Raw genomic sequence first — 15,348 nt, 5'->3', positions numbered from 1 at the left:
GATCAGCAAGGCCTAATCCAGAGCCTTTGCGACTGGTTACTCGTCACTCGTCTCACTCGTTGCCCGTTGCCCGTTGCCTCCATTCCATCTGGGGAATGGACATATGTTCCATGCAGAGCCTAACTTTTGCAAATGATCGCTTGACGGGGCTCCACTCTTCGGATTTCCGCGTGGTGTGCACTGCCTTGAATAGACCAGAAATCGACCTGTTAAGAGTCAGAGGGGGAATAATAGATAATAGATCCCAGATCACCCTTCCATGTCGTCAGAACGGTTCATTTTCATTTCAATGGTCGCCTCCGTTTAATTAGAGTCGACCCTTACCTCCTCAAATCGGCTTTTAAACTATATGCGTACCCGCTTTCAGACAATACAACCTTGCACTTACGGGTCCCATCCTGGCTTGGCTTAAAACTTCGGGGATTTCTTGTTCGACTTTGGATCTTTCAAGGCAATTTGAGGTCCAGTGGTGCAGGTCGGTGGGCTTATTAAGGGTCCGGGTTTATTGCATTGCTATATACACAGTTCCCCTGGGGTAGCACTTCTGTTCCACGGCATGGTCTGATCGGAGAAAAAAGGAGAGAGAAAGGGCAATTCCAATATGCCTGCTTTAAGATCAAGGTATGGCTATGCCGGTCATATGCACCAGAATGATTCAACGACACCCAAGAAGCGAAACTCCAGAGTATCAATTCATCCAACCCTAGATGAGAGAGAAACTGGGCGAATGTCACCTCCACAAGATCAACCTATACTCAAGTCCAGTCTAAAAGTCAAGTCGGCACGTTCGGCGGCCAATATCGCACCAGCTGAGATTTTGCTGGACATCTTCTCTATGCTGGCACCTCGAGACTTTGACAATGCCCGACGGACATGCTCGCAATGGATGCGAGTCAGCCTCAACCACAAGCTGCTTGAAGCCATGCTCAGAAGAGCAGGGTGGTGGGATGCGTGGTTACAAGACTGTCAAAAGAAGCGTCTCTCAACACGCTCTGATGAGAGTGAAGCCTGGAGAATGAGTCGCCGATTTGCAACCGAGTGTCTCCTCTCGGGGCGAAGAGTCAATATTGAAAAGTCAGGGTTCCTGTCAACCGCCACCGTTGACTTTTCCGGTCTTTCGAATGATGTGCCACGCAAGACTCGAGGCAGGCGTCTCCAGCCTGTGCTTAAAGAGAGCAAGGCTTTGTCAACGTTCAGCATCAGCAGTTGCAGCAATTACCTGCTCGTCACCAATGGCTGCATGATCTATGTCTATCATCTTTTGGGTCGAAAATCACACTCAGCGTCTCTAAACAACTTGTCCGATGTTACGTTGGCTCCTGTTTCACGGATTTCATGTCCGTTCGAGGTTATTTCGGCTGTCATCGACACCAGCACATCTCGCTTTACTGTCGCCGCTCTCCTTGACAATCGAGTTGGCATGATTCATGACTTGGATATGAGCTTCTCTCACAAATCAAGCACAAAGACTCGTGTCAACAACAACACCTCCTCTTTGCAAGGCACAGATGAACATCCAACACCAGTTCTCCCTTCAATGCCAACAGCAGATCCGACATCTCGCCACTTCTTCTACAATATCTGTACTCCCGACTCCCCACCACGAACAATAGCCCTATGTCCCGGTCGACGTCTCGTGGGCTTCGGCTGTGCAGCCGGCATAGAAATCCACAGCATGAGCGAACCAAGACGAATGGAACAACGAAAACACTTCCCAATGCCCCAACCCTCAGAGATCCTCCACTTCCTCCCAAGCTCCCCCGAAGCCCCCAATGAACTCCGCCTCATCTCCTCCCTAGCCGGACCAGGCTTCCACGAATGCAACTGTCCCTCCTCCCCAACATCGACTCTCCAATCGACCCTCCAATCCCCATCCCTCTCTCCAACCCCCCAAGCCAAGAACCAATTCCACTTCCTAGCAGACGTGCAATCCTTCAGCCGCCGTCGAATTCCCCACACTCCATCCAGGAGCTTCGTCCGCGCAACCCACTGCCACCACTACGGCGCAGTCCCCATAAATGACAACTTCCACCTCATGTTCATAGAGCCCCAAACAAGTCTCCTCTGCATCGGCTCCTCCACCCCCCTCGGCGGCCCAACAAGCCTCACCCGCGCCTTCATCTGCATCCCCCCATTCCCATTCCCAACGCCCCCCTCCGCAAAAGAACCCCCCCCTCCCAACAACCTTCACCTCCGGCGCCGACCTAAGCTGGGGTCTCCGCGTAGTCGCCGCCTACGGCAACCGCATCGTGCTCTACTCCATCCCCCTGGATGTCTACAACGCCGTCTGCAAAGAGCGCGAGCGCCAAAGCGACGGCGTCCTGGGCGACAGCACTCTCACCCGAGAATGGTACATCGACGCAGACCAGGCGCCGAAGCCGCGGGAGAGTCTGGCGCGGAAGCGGAATGGGGATTGGGAGTTTCGCGCGGGTGGCTCTTACGGGTCTGCTGGATTGATGTGGCCGTTCAAGGTCTTTGGGAAGGAGATTGGGGCTGTTGATGGGCTTGTTGAGCTTTCTGTGCAGTCTTCTGAAGGGGGTGCGCGAGTCTGGGCTTTTGGTGGGGATGGGCGGGCTACGATTTTTGATGTTGATACGTTTTCGTCGGGTGTTTCTGGTTCTGGCTCTGGAGGTGGTTCTGTGCCTGTTTCTGCTTTGAGAGTTGGGGCTGATGGGAGTGTTGAGGGTTTGGATGTGGTTGAGAGAGTTGGACTTGGGTCTTTGCGGAAGAGGAAGGCTGAGGTTTTGGGCGATGGGTTTGTTGGTCGGTATGGTGCTGGTCGGCATTCGATCAATGTTGATGGACTGGGCTTGGTAAAGCCTTGTGCTGCTGGTGTGCATGGTATACAGCAGGATTCGTCGGTTCGTCGTACTTCTTTTGCGGCTTGTATATTGGATTTCAAGATCCCTGAGTTCGGGATCTAGGTGGACTTTTTGTTTTGATATCCTATATTGTCTTGTTTTGGCATCGGGTGGATGATTTGATAATTTTGTGTTGCATATATTCGATAGTATAGAACATGGATATATATTTGAAGCTTTATATTCTGTCCACTTCCATGCCCGAGAGATCATGCAAATAATGGCTGAACTCGAACGACAGTCCAGATGCAGGGAATACAAAGAAAATAAAGAGAACTTTTGTATCATTATCACACGCTAATAAAATGCGCTTTTTAAATAAAACCGGATATCTTACTGCATCCCAATTTATTTGGTGGTCTTCGAGCGACGGGCACGAACACCTTGGGCCAGAACTTCCAATACATCTTCGGTGTCCTCCCAGTTAATACAAGCATCCGTGATACTGACACCGTACTTAAGACCGGCCTTGCCCTCTGCAGGAACCTTCTGGTTGCCTGTGAAAAGTTAGTATGGACGACTGACAATGGTTTTGGAGGGGACTCACCCTCGTGAATGTTACTCTCAATCATGACACCCATAATAGCATCCTCGCCGGCGGCGAGCTGTTCAGCAAGGACAGCAGCCACCTTGGGCTGGTTCTTATGGTTCTTCTCGGAGTTACCGTGACTGCAGTCGACCATAAGACGGGGACGCATGCCCTTGGCAATAAGCTTAGTCTTAGCATCGGCAATGCTGGCGGCATCGTAGTTGGGCCCCTTCTTGCCTCCGCGCAGGATGACGAAGCAGTCGGGGTTTCCGACAGTACCGACAATGGAGACAACACCGGGCTTGGTGACGGAAAGGAAGTGGTGGGGGTGCTTGACGGAGCCAATGGCATCAACTGCAACATCGAGCGAGCCATCGGTGCCGTTCTTGAATCCGACGGGGAAGGACAGACCGGACGACAGCTCACGGTGGACCTGGGACTCGGTGGTACGGGCACCGACCGCACCGACGGACAGACAATCGGCCAAGAACTGAGGAGAGATTGTGTCGAGCATTTCGCTAGCGATGGGCATGCCCTTGTTTGTCAAGTCGACGAAGAGCTTGCGCGAGATGCGGAGACCCTTGTTGATCTGGAAACTGTCGTCGATATCCGGGTCGTTGATCAGGCCCTTCCAGCCGACTGTTGTGCGGGGTTTCTCGAGGTACGAGCGCATCACGATCAGCAGCTCGTCAGCGTACTTCTCTTTCATCTTCATCAGGCGATCGCAGTACTCGAGGGCCATCTCTGGGTCGTGAATCGAACAGGGTCCAATAACAACCATTAAACGTTGGCGCTCGGTGTCTGTACCGTGCACGACGGCGACGGCCTCATCACGGCCCTTCAGGACGGTTTCCCGCGACTTGTCGGTCAATGCGATTTCATGTTGGAGAAGGTTGGGAGGGGTGAGAGGGTTGTAGCCGCGAACTATAGACGCACATTAGAATCCTGCATAACCCGGGGGGTGGAAGGGGGGCTCCATTGTGCTTACTTCTCGAGTCTTCCAAGTGGCTGTGGTTACCCACATTAGGGTTGTCAATGAAGAACTGTGTCGACGTCAGAGGGCGGAGGGGCATTTGATGAGGGGTTGACTCACCGACATAGTGTGGGGGAGGGCAACTATGATCAATAACTGAAGCACTGAAATGACTTGAAGCAATTGGAGAATAGGAAGAGAAGAATGGAATTGCGACTAAAATATATATGAGTCAAAGCGATGAAGTATACCGAACCGATGTCGGTCCACGTGATCCTCGGTGACCGGTGTTGCACTTCCAATCACGGCGGGCCCATTGATAAATTGTGGAATTGCGGACTGCTGTGGACTGCTGTGGATTGCTGTGGATGTGGCCTGTAACTCTGATGTGCCTATTGATGCGACTCGTAACATTGCGACTGGATACCCCCTGCAATCCCATCTCGAACTGGCTCCCCGCATCTTCACGGTCCCCTTTGCACCCGACGATCCAGCTCCTGCAATCCGCGCACCATGTCGTCACAAATGATAGCATGTTGACCCTTGACGTATTGCATTTGCTGTTGATACATTTGCATGCGCGCTTCCTGCGCCTTGAACAGGTCATCGAGAATCTGACCACATCCCTGGCGGTAGATCTCCAAGACTCGAGTGATCGTCACCTTTTCTGCAGCGAGCTGGTTGGAGAGATGCTACGTGTACAGCCCATTTAGAATCCTTATCAATATCTGGCGATGTCCAGCTTACCAAGTTTGTTTCCTCCAGCAGGTCGTGCGCATTCTTCTGTGCGACCCCGAGGGCGGTGATCCATTCCATCGGATCATGCGCTGAGTTGCATGGCTGCGATTGAATATCTGCCCGATGCAATTCCGGGGCTTTGTAACACCATGTCCTATCCATTGGGCCACGATCCTCCAATGCAGTAGCCTTGACCTGCTTGTCGTCAATTGTTCTCTGGGAAGAAGTCGATGCTCGGCATGCGTTCATAGCCTCGGCAGTGCCTTCTTGGGGGAGCGATGATGGGTGATTGACTGACCTAGGTCGTGAGTCGAGTCTTGTCTGCTTCAGTTTGTCGGTTTCAATGCCGTACTCCAGGAACATGTCTCTCTGGAATTTGGTCCACACGATACTCTCATGTGTATCATCGGTAGCCGGATCACAGGAGCTTCGGCTGTATTGACTCGCACTGGTGTCAGTCGCCTTAAAGTCTTTCTTCTGGTTGGAGTTGTCTTCCAGGTCAAGCTGAGAGACAATCCCGTCCTTGATCTGCCTCTGCATGAGTCGGGGACTACCATTGCTGTCAACAATACTGGCTTTTGGCACTGATTTCGGGGGCTTTGGAGACGAATCAAGCTCCATCAGAGTTTCATTGGCTAACAAGGGCTTCTGAGATTCGGGGGTATGGGTAAATTCGCGTCCTTGGGCGCTCGCTGCTGTGATCTCTTGAGCTTGTGTGACTAAATGAGCTTGTGTGACTAAACCTGCACTTGAGACGTCGGATGACGTATCTTTCTGGCTAGGGTAAAGGTTACTGGCTTGAGAAGATGTATTTAGCATAGATCGGAGGGGTTCCAGCGCTGAAAACCCGGGCAGATGCTCCATTTCCATATGGTAGTCGAGAATTGAGGGATGGTCGCCCACCAAGCCTCTTCCAACTTCCAGATCAGAGGAGTCACCATGTGTGCTGGATGAAGTTTCCCAGGCTTGCGTCAAATCTGCATGCTGGTACTCTTCCGTCGTGGCTTGATTTGGCTGGTCAACGGATTCTTCATTTGGGGGATCGAGATCGTGATCAGATTGATGTTCGCGTTTCTCATGAATCGCAGTTTCATCTGGAGCCCGATCAATCTCCAGTATCTTCGTTGGTTCCTTTGCAGGGGGTTGCTCTGCTGGTTGCTCTTGTATTGGCTCCTTGGTTTGTACTGGCTTGATTGGGAGAACCGAACGACGAGCAGCAAACGCTTTGTCTTTGGTATTTGACTGAGCTTGTGAAGAAAACACTGCTCCTTGAAGTGCAAGCATCAATTTACTGCCAACAGACTCTGCTCTGCCATGCCGACCCAATTTCCTCTTTTCATGAGCAACCTTGGCCTTGTGGATTTGACTTTTGGGTTGTGCTCTTGCCTGAAGAATTGTAACTTTCGAAGCACTCGGTCGGGACGATCCCTGAATGTCGCAGTCTGAACTCGAACTCGCAGCAGTGGTTGGTCGCTTACACACGGATTTTCCTTGATTTTCTTGACTTTGAGATTGTGCCCTATATTCCAGGATACTGACTTTCGAGGTAGTTGCGCAAAATGGTCCTTTGCCTTCATCATCGGAATCAGATGTTATCCCAGGTGAAACTGATGTACCGCTGGGTATCTCAATGACAATGGGCTGTTTGCCCTTATTCGTATGTCCGACAGGCTCATTGCTCTGTGGGAGCTTTCGATGAGAAGCCTCGGACATGTTGACATTGTTTTTTGTGACAGAGCTTTTGATTTTCCCATCTGATATGCCCAAGCCCATTGATGGATTGTCCTTGGCCGCAGATGCAATGCCGGTATTGAGAATGATCAATGGCAATTGAGACACCTTGTCATTGTTCTTCTTAGCAATGGCGCTCTTTTTGGGATTAGCTTTCCTTCTTTTGGGTGAAATTTTTGGCTCTCTGGATTTCATCTCTCTCTTGGCCGTTGACTTCTTGTTAGTGACACTCGATCCTTTGGAAAGGTCTGGGACAGAAGCAGCGACTTGTTCATTGCCTTTGGTCTCAATTGGTGTGGGACGCAGGTCTTCCTCCCAATCAACCTCCAAAGAATCTGACTTGGGCTTCCTTGGCTTGGTAAGCTTCAATCGAGGGGCCACTGATCCTGGGTGGGGAGAAGTCGCTTTCGCCTTCTGGCCTCCTAAGGCTCTGCGCTCGGATACAACAGCGGACGGGCTTGTAGTAGCCATGTCTTCTTGGCGCGAGTCTATAAAGCCAGAACCCACTGGGATAGGGTTCTTGATGGCATTCATCGTAGACTAACCAATGTTGATGAAGGGAGCCCTGGACAGGATGAGGAGAAGCTTAACTCTGGTACCATCACATGATTCGACTTCAAAGCTGACTGTCCTGTTTGTATACTGCAGGGCTTTTATAACTTGTATCATGAAGCAATGCATTTCTTCTATGGCTCTTGATTTTGTGGCCCGCTTTATTTCTTTGCGATTCCGTCCCTCGCCAAGACTTGTAAATCAGATTAATGGCTGACACAAGCCACTTGGAGCTTCCCCGGATTTGAAGCCAGAAAGATCATCTTCACTGCATCTACTGTATAATCTCCCAATTCTCCCAAAACATCAAGTCGGACGGTCGAAACTCCGGAATCCGTTCAATTCCTCCGTCCTCCGCGATTGGTAATCGCCACATCGGCTTCCGGCTCACGGAGATGAACCAACTCGGATGAAAACCAAGGACGAAAGATGGAGCTTTATAAGCCATGCAGGTTCCCGCGCTAGCCCGTGACCAGCTGGGGTAAAAAATACAGCCCAGTTACAGGCTCAATATCGCGATATATCTCTTCACAATGACACACGCCCAACCACGTCAAGGCGACGAAGAAGCGGCGCGCGCCTCACGCTACCGATTTAGCGCAATCGCACCTTTGACCCGTCTACGAGCCCTCCTCCCGGGACCTCTCGCCGGACCCACGAATCCAGATTACAAGATCAATGCGTCTCCGGTCCCCTGTATACCCATTGAGCGCCGCCGAGCATCCAGCATCGCGGCCTCCCTCGATCAAGATGAGGGTCTTGCAGAGAAGATTGCCGAGTATGGCGTCGGCTTGCCAGACGAAGTTGCAAAGGAGGAAACAGTCCTCTACCTAGCCTACGGCTCAAATCTAGCAGCCAAGACCTTCCGTGGTGTTCGCGGTATCAAGCCTCTGTCACAGATGGGTGTCTTTGTACCGGAGCTACGACTCACGTTCGATCTACCGGGTCTACCATATGTAGAACCCTGCTTCGCAGGCACGCAATACCGTGACCCATCCGCACCTCCAACTGGTAATTCCTCTTGTGACGATGACGAGACAGACTTGTCGGACAATGAATCCTTATCCGAGAAAGACGCACTCATCGGTCGAACACGGGAAACCGAGGCTCAGGACGAGCCATATCACAAGCGGCGGTGGTACAAACCCCTCGTGGGCGTTGTGTACGAGGTCACACTGGCTGATTATGCGAAGATCATTGCTACCGAGGGTGGTGGACGCGGATACCGCGACGGCGTCATCGACTGCTACCCTTTCCCTGAGGACTACAATCCCTCCGACCCGGTCCCCGAGCGACCGAGTACAACGCCATTCAAGGCCCGGACGCTTCTTTCGCCTGCTGCCGATGATGCGCGATTGAAAATGCAGTCGCTGAAGAGCGGAGATCCCTCGCTTCTATCTCATGCTCATACGTTATCGTGGTGGTATACGGTGTGTCTGCATTTCCGACCTGATCCTGACTATGCGCAGCCTACGGCGAGGTATCTTGCGTTGATTAAGAGCGGAGCTGAGGAGCATGATCTGCCGCAGGCGTGGCGTGAGTATCTGGCTCAGATTCGATCGTATCGGATTACGACTACGCGGCAGAAGATTGGGAAGGGAATGGTGTTTGCACTGTGGGTGCCGTGGATTCTTTTGACTATGGTTTTGTCGAAGATCTTTGCGGGCTCTGATGGTCGCAGTCCGAAATGGCTCGTTGCCTTGTCTAACGCTATCTTTTCCGGGATGTGGATGAGCTATGATTGCTTCCTTGCTAGGGTCTTTGGGGATGGTGAGCGGACCCTAGATGATATTCCTGCTTGGTGAGGTTTATTGGGCTTTTAGTACAAAGCTCCGATGGGTGTGTCGGGGCAGATATTTGCATAGAAAGATCTTGTAGATAAAATCCAAAATAATGACTATACTATATCACAACAATACGATAGTCTATGATCTTAGGTCATTCATCCATCATAATCACAAAGGAAATTAAATTCAGATGACTCCTCGAAGCACACAGTTTTCGAAAGGAAATGAAAAAAAGAATATATCTAGGATACAGATACAGGTGTTCGGGGAGCGTTCTAACAAAACAGACAGCAACCAATAGATAGACACATATGAAGAAAACAAGAGGCCTCTCCGAGACTCCCGTACCAAAGGGGTTGTGGTATGGTAATCCCCCAAGTCGTACATCGCCTCGTCAACCTCTCACATTTTCCCACTCAAAAAAGGTCCGAAATTTAGCGGCGGGGGCCGATGGGAGGGCTGTACACGACCTTTCTGGTCTTAAGAGGGGCCCACTTGTAGCGCTTGACCCAGACGCTGATGGCGAAGAGACCGGTCAGGAGGGCGACGGCCTTAACACCCATCTTCTTGCGCTCGTCCATCTCGGGCTCGGCGGACCAGTTGAGGAACTCGACAACGTCCTTGGCCATCTGCGAGGTGGTGGCGGGGGTGCCATCCTCGTACTCGACAACACCATCGAAAAGGACACGGCCCATAGCAATACCTGTGGAACTCTACGTTAGAAATGACAAAACACAGGTGCAGGACTCATCACATACCGGTACCGGGGAAGTAGGGGTTGAAGTTCATGCCCTCGGCGACGGCAGCACCAGCGGGAGCCTCATCGGGGTAACCGGTGAGCAGGGAGAAGATGTAGTTGCAACCACCGTGACGGCCCTTGGTGATCAAGCTGAGGTCGGGAGGAAGAGCACCACCGTTGGCAGCACGGGCAGCCTCCTCGTTGGGGTAGGGGGCGGGGATGTAGTCAGACAGCTTTCCGGGGCGCTTCTCGATCTCGCCCTCGTTGTTGGGCTCGGTGTCGTACTCGTTGTCTTCGGCCATGGCCTTCATCTCGTCGACGGTGTGCATTGTACCGACCATAGAGCGCCAGGGGACACGGGTGAGGGAGTGGCAGGAGGCGCAAACCTCACGGTAGACCTGGAAACCACGGCGGAGACTTTGATTGGTGTTAGTATGGCGATGCGATGGAAAGCAAGGATATGACACAGGGAGAGGTCACTCACGCGGCGTGGTCGAAAGTCTTGTTGAAGCGCTCGTGCACCCAAGGGTACTGAGTGGCGTGGAGACTAGGAAAGAACACTCGTTAGCTACAACTGTTGTTGTCGGCCTGATCGCACAATTCTCGGCTCGGTGCGCCGGAACCTCAAATACTGCGATACTCGTGATGGATGGAATCACTCACCCCTCCTCAGCGGGTGTCGAGGCGAAGGCCTCCTGGCCATAGAGATGGAAGTACCATGCGGCGGAACCGGCAGCCGCGGCAGTTGCGAGGGAAGCAGTGACTGTGAGGGAGAAGGGGGAGGCGGCCTCGCCGGCGACAGTGGAAGCGGCACGCTGTCGAATATTAGCAACGGAATGCATCGAGGGACCATTTCATCGTCGAAGAAGCGATTGTCCTCTTCCAGGAAGGTCAATGGGTTGGTGAGGTCGTACCGTGGTCTTCCCGAGGGACTGGCGTGCGGCAGTCCGGTTGGACACGCGCAGAATCGAACGTCCCAGCATGACGAAAGTTAACCCTCCAAGCAATTGAGAATGGATGGGAATAGGTGCTGTATCGCCAAAGCGAGAGAGGGGTGAGTGGGGAGGGAGGGGGGGGATGAACAGGAGAGAGGTGCTCTTTGGAGGTTGAGGTCGAAGTCGAAGAAACTTGAACTTGATGATTACCCGGCCACTCTGATTGGTCCAGACTGGCGCTAGAAAACCGACTCTCGGAACATCGAAATTGACACTTTTTCATACTTCGAATTTAGTCGAGCAAAAGAGTCAATTCTAATTCTCATTTTCGTTCCAGTATATTCTGTTCAATTGCTTGGTGGTTTCTGTATTAGTTGGTGCTTCGGGTGCTACCGGGAGGCTGGAGGAGGATGTTGAACCCACGAATTTGAGCTTATAAGTTACAGGAACTGGCACACTAGAAGATGTGCTAGTTTGTCTGCCAAAGAACCTACTAGAGGCTCTGGAATATGGGTTGGTCTATTGTAGCATATTGTATGGTGTATTACGACTCCGTGTTCTTCGAATGTTCGTGTTATTCCGGGATATTCCATAGGCACACGCAATTGCACCATGTAGCATCTTTTGCATATATGATAGGCGCTCGGCATGTGGCTTACATTGTTGTGTTCTAGTCTAAGCTAGTTATATAAAAGAATGGGTACAAACCCACGCTATAATCTAGTCTCACCAGAAACGTTATACTTCCTTACTGGTAGTCAAAATATATATATTTTGAAGCTAACAACATGACCTGTTTTTTCCCCCACTGAAGCTATGCTGCCACACTTAAGAATACACAGATTGAAAACCTCTTCCCAACAATTCAACTCAACTCAAGTAGGAAACGCACGACAACTGAACGCATCCATCCCATGGAGAGGCGGTGTATGTTCTGCCCGGAGAGGCGGCATTGGACCCTGACGGCGGAGACAATGCAGCTGTGGAATGTTCCTCATTGAAGATTCGATTTATTTGACACGGAGCTGTTGAGCTTCCGCACTGAATTAGTTCCCGAAGCTGTGTGTTTATTGACCGGGACCGATTGTCTCAAAACAACCCCGCGGGATAGCTGGCCCGAAGCCTAGGCCCCGACTCTGGGCCACCCCACGACCACGCTCGTTTCCCGATGAAGGAACCAAGAACACAAAATGCCCCCAGGTGGAAAGAAAGGCCCAACCGTGGCAGGCCCGCCGCGCAGAGATGTGCTGGCATCGCTGCGCATGGCCTCAATGGAAGACATCTCCCGAGGTGATCTCCCGGCAGGTGCGTGAAACCGTCACATAGAATGGGCGATGCAAATGCTGACAACAAAGGAAACAGAAATCGTGTCTGATATTCTTGACCACATCGGTCCCGTCGATTTGATACGCGCAGCCCGGTCCTGCAAGCTTTTGCACGAGATGGCATATGATGACACCCGCTGGGTACATAAGCTCAAACGAATCGGATGCTGGGACGAAGCCGATGCTAGAAAACATGCCGAGCATGTGTTTGGAACTATCGCCAACAAGCAAATCGTCGAACAGCAAGAAGAAGGCGAGGGGAACGAAACGATACCTGCGATTATTATCGAAGACGATGCCAATCCTATGAACAACCTTTCTGACGGATTTGATAAGATTGAGCTGGTAAATACGACATCGCAGACCGACATGCTGGAAGGTCTGATGGATGATCCTACCTTGACAGTCTTGAAGCAGGTCAGGTCAATTCGAGGCGAAGCTCGTCAAGAATACGGCAAGATTCATGCTGCATTGTCGCCTTTCTATGAAGATATTGCACGGTCAGGGCCGTCGTCTGACAACCTGGTTTTCACGAAATATAAAGATCCTCAGGCTCAAGCGCAAATCCTCGCGCAACTACTAGCATTTTCTAAATGTGACATGACAGATGGATGGGATGAAAGGTTGGAAAGTCTGCAGGGTACAATGTCCATGTTTGAGACTGCCGCCTTGAATGAGTTCCGCCAAGGATATGAAACAGACGATATCGACGGGAATATGCGAAAATATGCTTATATCTTGTGGACACTCAACGGAGGTCAATCTGCCGTAGACCTCTTCATCCATCATAATCACTTGATTACCCGAAAGTCCGAGCTTGGAAGCGTCGCTGACTGCATCGATGCATTGTCTGGCCAAATCAAAATGGAGCACACGCAGGCATTCTTCACTCGTCTCAGTGTCGCTTTCAACGAGCAAATATCTATTATGAACCGCGTCTTTCCCCCATCGTTGGATGTGACATCAACTTTTATGGAAAAGGTCGGACAGGATGTGCTTTTCCCCTTCCTAACAGCCATCTTCGACGAGTTGCACCGTGTCAGTATTGAGTCTTACCTGACCGCGATATCAATGACATTTGTTCAGTGCATGAACCTCTCCGAGGCTCTACTTCCTACGAAGAGCTCCGAAACCAAGTTTGACGAATATCTTGATAATGTTGTGATCAAGATTTACGAGCCGCATATTGATCTATATCTGGCAGAAGAGCTGGACTACTTCAAGAAGAATTGCGAGGCCACAGTCTCCGAATGGGACCGGCAGCTCTCCGAACAAGCAGCATCAACTGAGTCTTTATTGATGTCGAACATCAACCGACAGGCCGACAAACGGGATTTCCTTACCTCTTTCAAGAAAGTGATCATGATGCCCGTCAATATCTTGCCTAGTTTCTCGAGCGCAAAACCTACAGAAGGGCCGAAACCAGATGCAGAAGGCAGCGACAGCCCTGCGACACTCAAGAGTTCAAATCGATTCTCGACAATATCATCACCCGCCCCGGTAGCTGTCGAGGAAGTTCCTACCACAGAACTTGCAGCCAAAGCAGCTATCATGAAATCAAAGATGGAGGGCATCCGCTCATTATTCAGCATTGAGATTGCCCTTGGCTTGGTTCATTCGGCCAAATCAAGTCTCGAAAGAGCTGCTCAGTTTGTACGACTTGGCGGAGAGTTCGGGATTGCAGCCAAGCGACAGTGTGAAGCAATCTTTGTAAACTTGCTGCGCATCTTGGGACACAACCACGTCATTGTCGGTTTCGACAAAGCAGTCAGCCATCTCTCCAACTACCGACCTCGGGAACAAGGGGAACGAGACCAATCCGGAGTCGAGCCTCTCGTAACCTTCTTGGAGCTGGTCAACGTCGGTGACCTCATCTTGCAGATGATGGATGTATTTTACGAGCAGGAGTTGATCGGCACCAGACTCACCGATCGAAACGACTTCCTAGACCCAGCCGTAAAAGAGAAGAAGAAATTTGAACAGATGCTCGACGAACGGGTCGCGGCTGGCCTGAACAAGGGTATCGACGTCCTCATGGAAGAAGTGGACTACATCCTGGCAACACGGCAGCTAGCCACCGATTTCAATCCCGGTGTTTCCGCCGACCCCCACCGGCAGACCATGGATATCGGTGTGAGTGAAGTCGCGTCGGCCGTAGTAGACGTAGTATCATCGCATACGCAGATGCTCGTGGGAAGCACCGACAAGAGCACGCTTGATGTGTTCAACCAAGAAGTCGGACTGCGTCTCTTTACAGCTCTTTGTAAGCACCTCAAGCGACAGCGCGTCAGTGTCGAGGGCTCACTGAAGCTGATCAGGTATGTGTCCCCCTCTCTCATCTTCGCCAATGATCTAACCAGGCTTAGCGACATGAACCACTACTTCAAGTATATCCAGACCTTGAGAAACAATGAGCTGCTGCTGTATTTCACAGCGTTCCGTGAACTTGTACAAATTTACCTGGTTGATCCAGGTCACGCGAAAGAACTGGCCACTCTCATCGCTGATGCTGAGCGGTTCCATGGAATCTGGCGCGTGGAGGAGGTTTATGAATTCGCGGAGCGCCGGGCCGATTGGTACCAGGTCAAGAGGAATGTGGAACGAGCCATGTATGGCATTGGGTGCAGTGTGATGTAGATGGATTTCTAGATACCCAGGGAGGAGACGGGATTGATTGCATAGCGTATAGCTTGTTGTGGCTTACATGAAGACACTTACCTTGGGGTTGCTTTGAGTGTAAAAATTATATTCAGCAAATATCTCATGATTTAGCAGCACTAACCAATGAAATATCTAACACAAGAGTCAACGAAGTCAAGGTGGCTGTTTTGGGACTATCTGCAGCCCTAAGTAACATCTGACGTCAACTACGGCGGCTGCTGGAACATCGCGCTGCACCTGAAACGACGTCCAGACTTTGCAATCCAGTCATTCAGTCAGGTTGCATTTTCTGCTCGGAAATAGAAATGTCTTTTAAAGCTCTATATTTTATTTCCCGATCGATGCAGATACGAAGTCCGATCCGTGGAGATGATGTACCTGACGAAAGTCTAGATATCCCCTGGGGCCACGGTTCAGATTTGTATTCAACAAATCGTCATTGAAGTCCCAATACAGGCCCGACAATTGGGAAAAAATAGTCTACAGAAAAGACAATTATTGTCTCCCATTCCCGGCG

General features: G+C 51.1%; 5 protein-coding genes across 5 annotated transcripts; 3 read left to right on the top strand and 2 right to left on the bottom strand.

The window, feature by feature from the left end:
* Positions 1–601: 601 nt before the first annotated feature.
* On the top strand, positions 602–2,924 carry N7511_008235 (F-box protein; the record flags this gene model as incomplete). The annotated part of the gene is given in 2 exon segments (XM_057130612.1): positions 602–2,037; positions 2,048–2,924. 2 exon segments carry the CDS (start codon positions 602–604, stop codon positions 2,922–2,924), a joined length of 2,313 nt encoding a protein of 770 aa, XP_056982395.1.
* Positions 2,925–3,209: 285 nt separating this feature from the next.
* N7511_008234 (3-deoxy-7-phosphoheptulonate synthase) lies at positions 3,210–7,366 on the bottom strand (the record flags this gene model as incomplete). The annotated part of the gene is made up of 7 exons (XM_057130611.1): positions 3,210–3,358; positions 3,409–4,314; positions 4,379–4,433; positions 4,484–4,506; positions 4,615–4,738; positions 4,876–5,055; positions 5,111–7,366. The coding sequence occupies 7 exons, from the start codon at positions 7,364–7,366 to the stop codon at positions 3,210–3,212; spliced, it is 3,693 nt and encodes a 1,230-aa protein (XP_056982394.1).
* Positions 7,367–7,917: 551 nt separating this feature from the next.
* Positions 7,918–9,189, top strand: N7511_008233 (uncharacterized protein; the record flags this gene model as incomplete). Its single annotated transcript, XM_057130610.1, has 1 exon — positions 7,918–9,189. One exon carries the CDS (start codon positions 7,918–7,920, stop codon positions 9,187–9,189), a length of 1,272 nt encoding a protein of 423 aa, XP_056982393.1.
* Positions 9,190–9,605: 416 nt separating this feature from the next.
* Positions 9,606–10,893, bottom strand: N7511_008232 (ubiquinol--cytochrome-c reductase catalytic subunit CYT1; the record flags this gene model as incomplete). Its single annotated transcript, XM_057130609.1, has 5 exons — positions 9,606–9,874; positions 9,930–10,327; positions 10,395–10,457; positions 10,574–10,725; positions 10,825–10,893. The coding sequence occupies 5 exons, from the start codon at positions 10,891–10,893 to the stop codon at positions 9,606–9,608; spliced, it is 951 nt and encodes a 316-aa protein (XP_056982392.1).
* A 1,142-nt stretch (positions 10,894–12,035) lies between these two features.
* On the top strand, positions 12,036–14,807 carry N7511_008231 (uncharacterized protein; the record flags this gene model as incomplete). Its single annotated transcript, XM_057130608.1, has 3 exons — positions 12,036–12,150; positions 12,208–14,488; positions 14,537–14,807. The coding sequence occupies 3 exons, from the start codon at positions 12,036–12,038 to the stop codon at positions 14,805–14,807; spliced, it is 2,667 nt and encodes an 888-aa protein (XP_056982391.1).
* Positions 14,808–15,348: the final 541 nt, after the last annotated feature.

This window comes from Penicillium nucicola (assembly GCF_028828085.1).
Source record: "Penicillium nucicola strain IBT 29836 chromosome Unknown utg000008l, whole genome shotgun sequence".
NCBI lineage: Eukaryota > Fungi > Ascomycota > Eurotiomycetes > Eurotiales > Aspergillaceae > Penicillium > Penicillium nucicola.
Note: the sequence above shows the minus strand (reverse complement) of the source record. Positions and strands in the feature narration are given on the sequence as shown.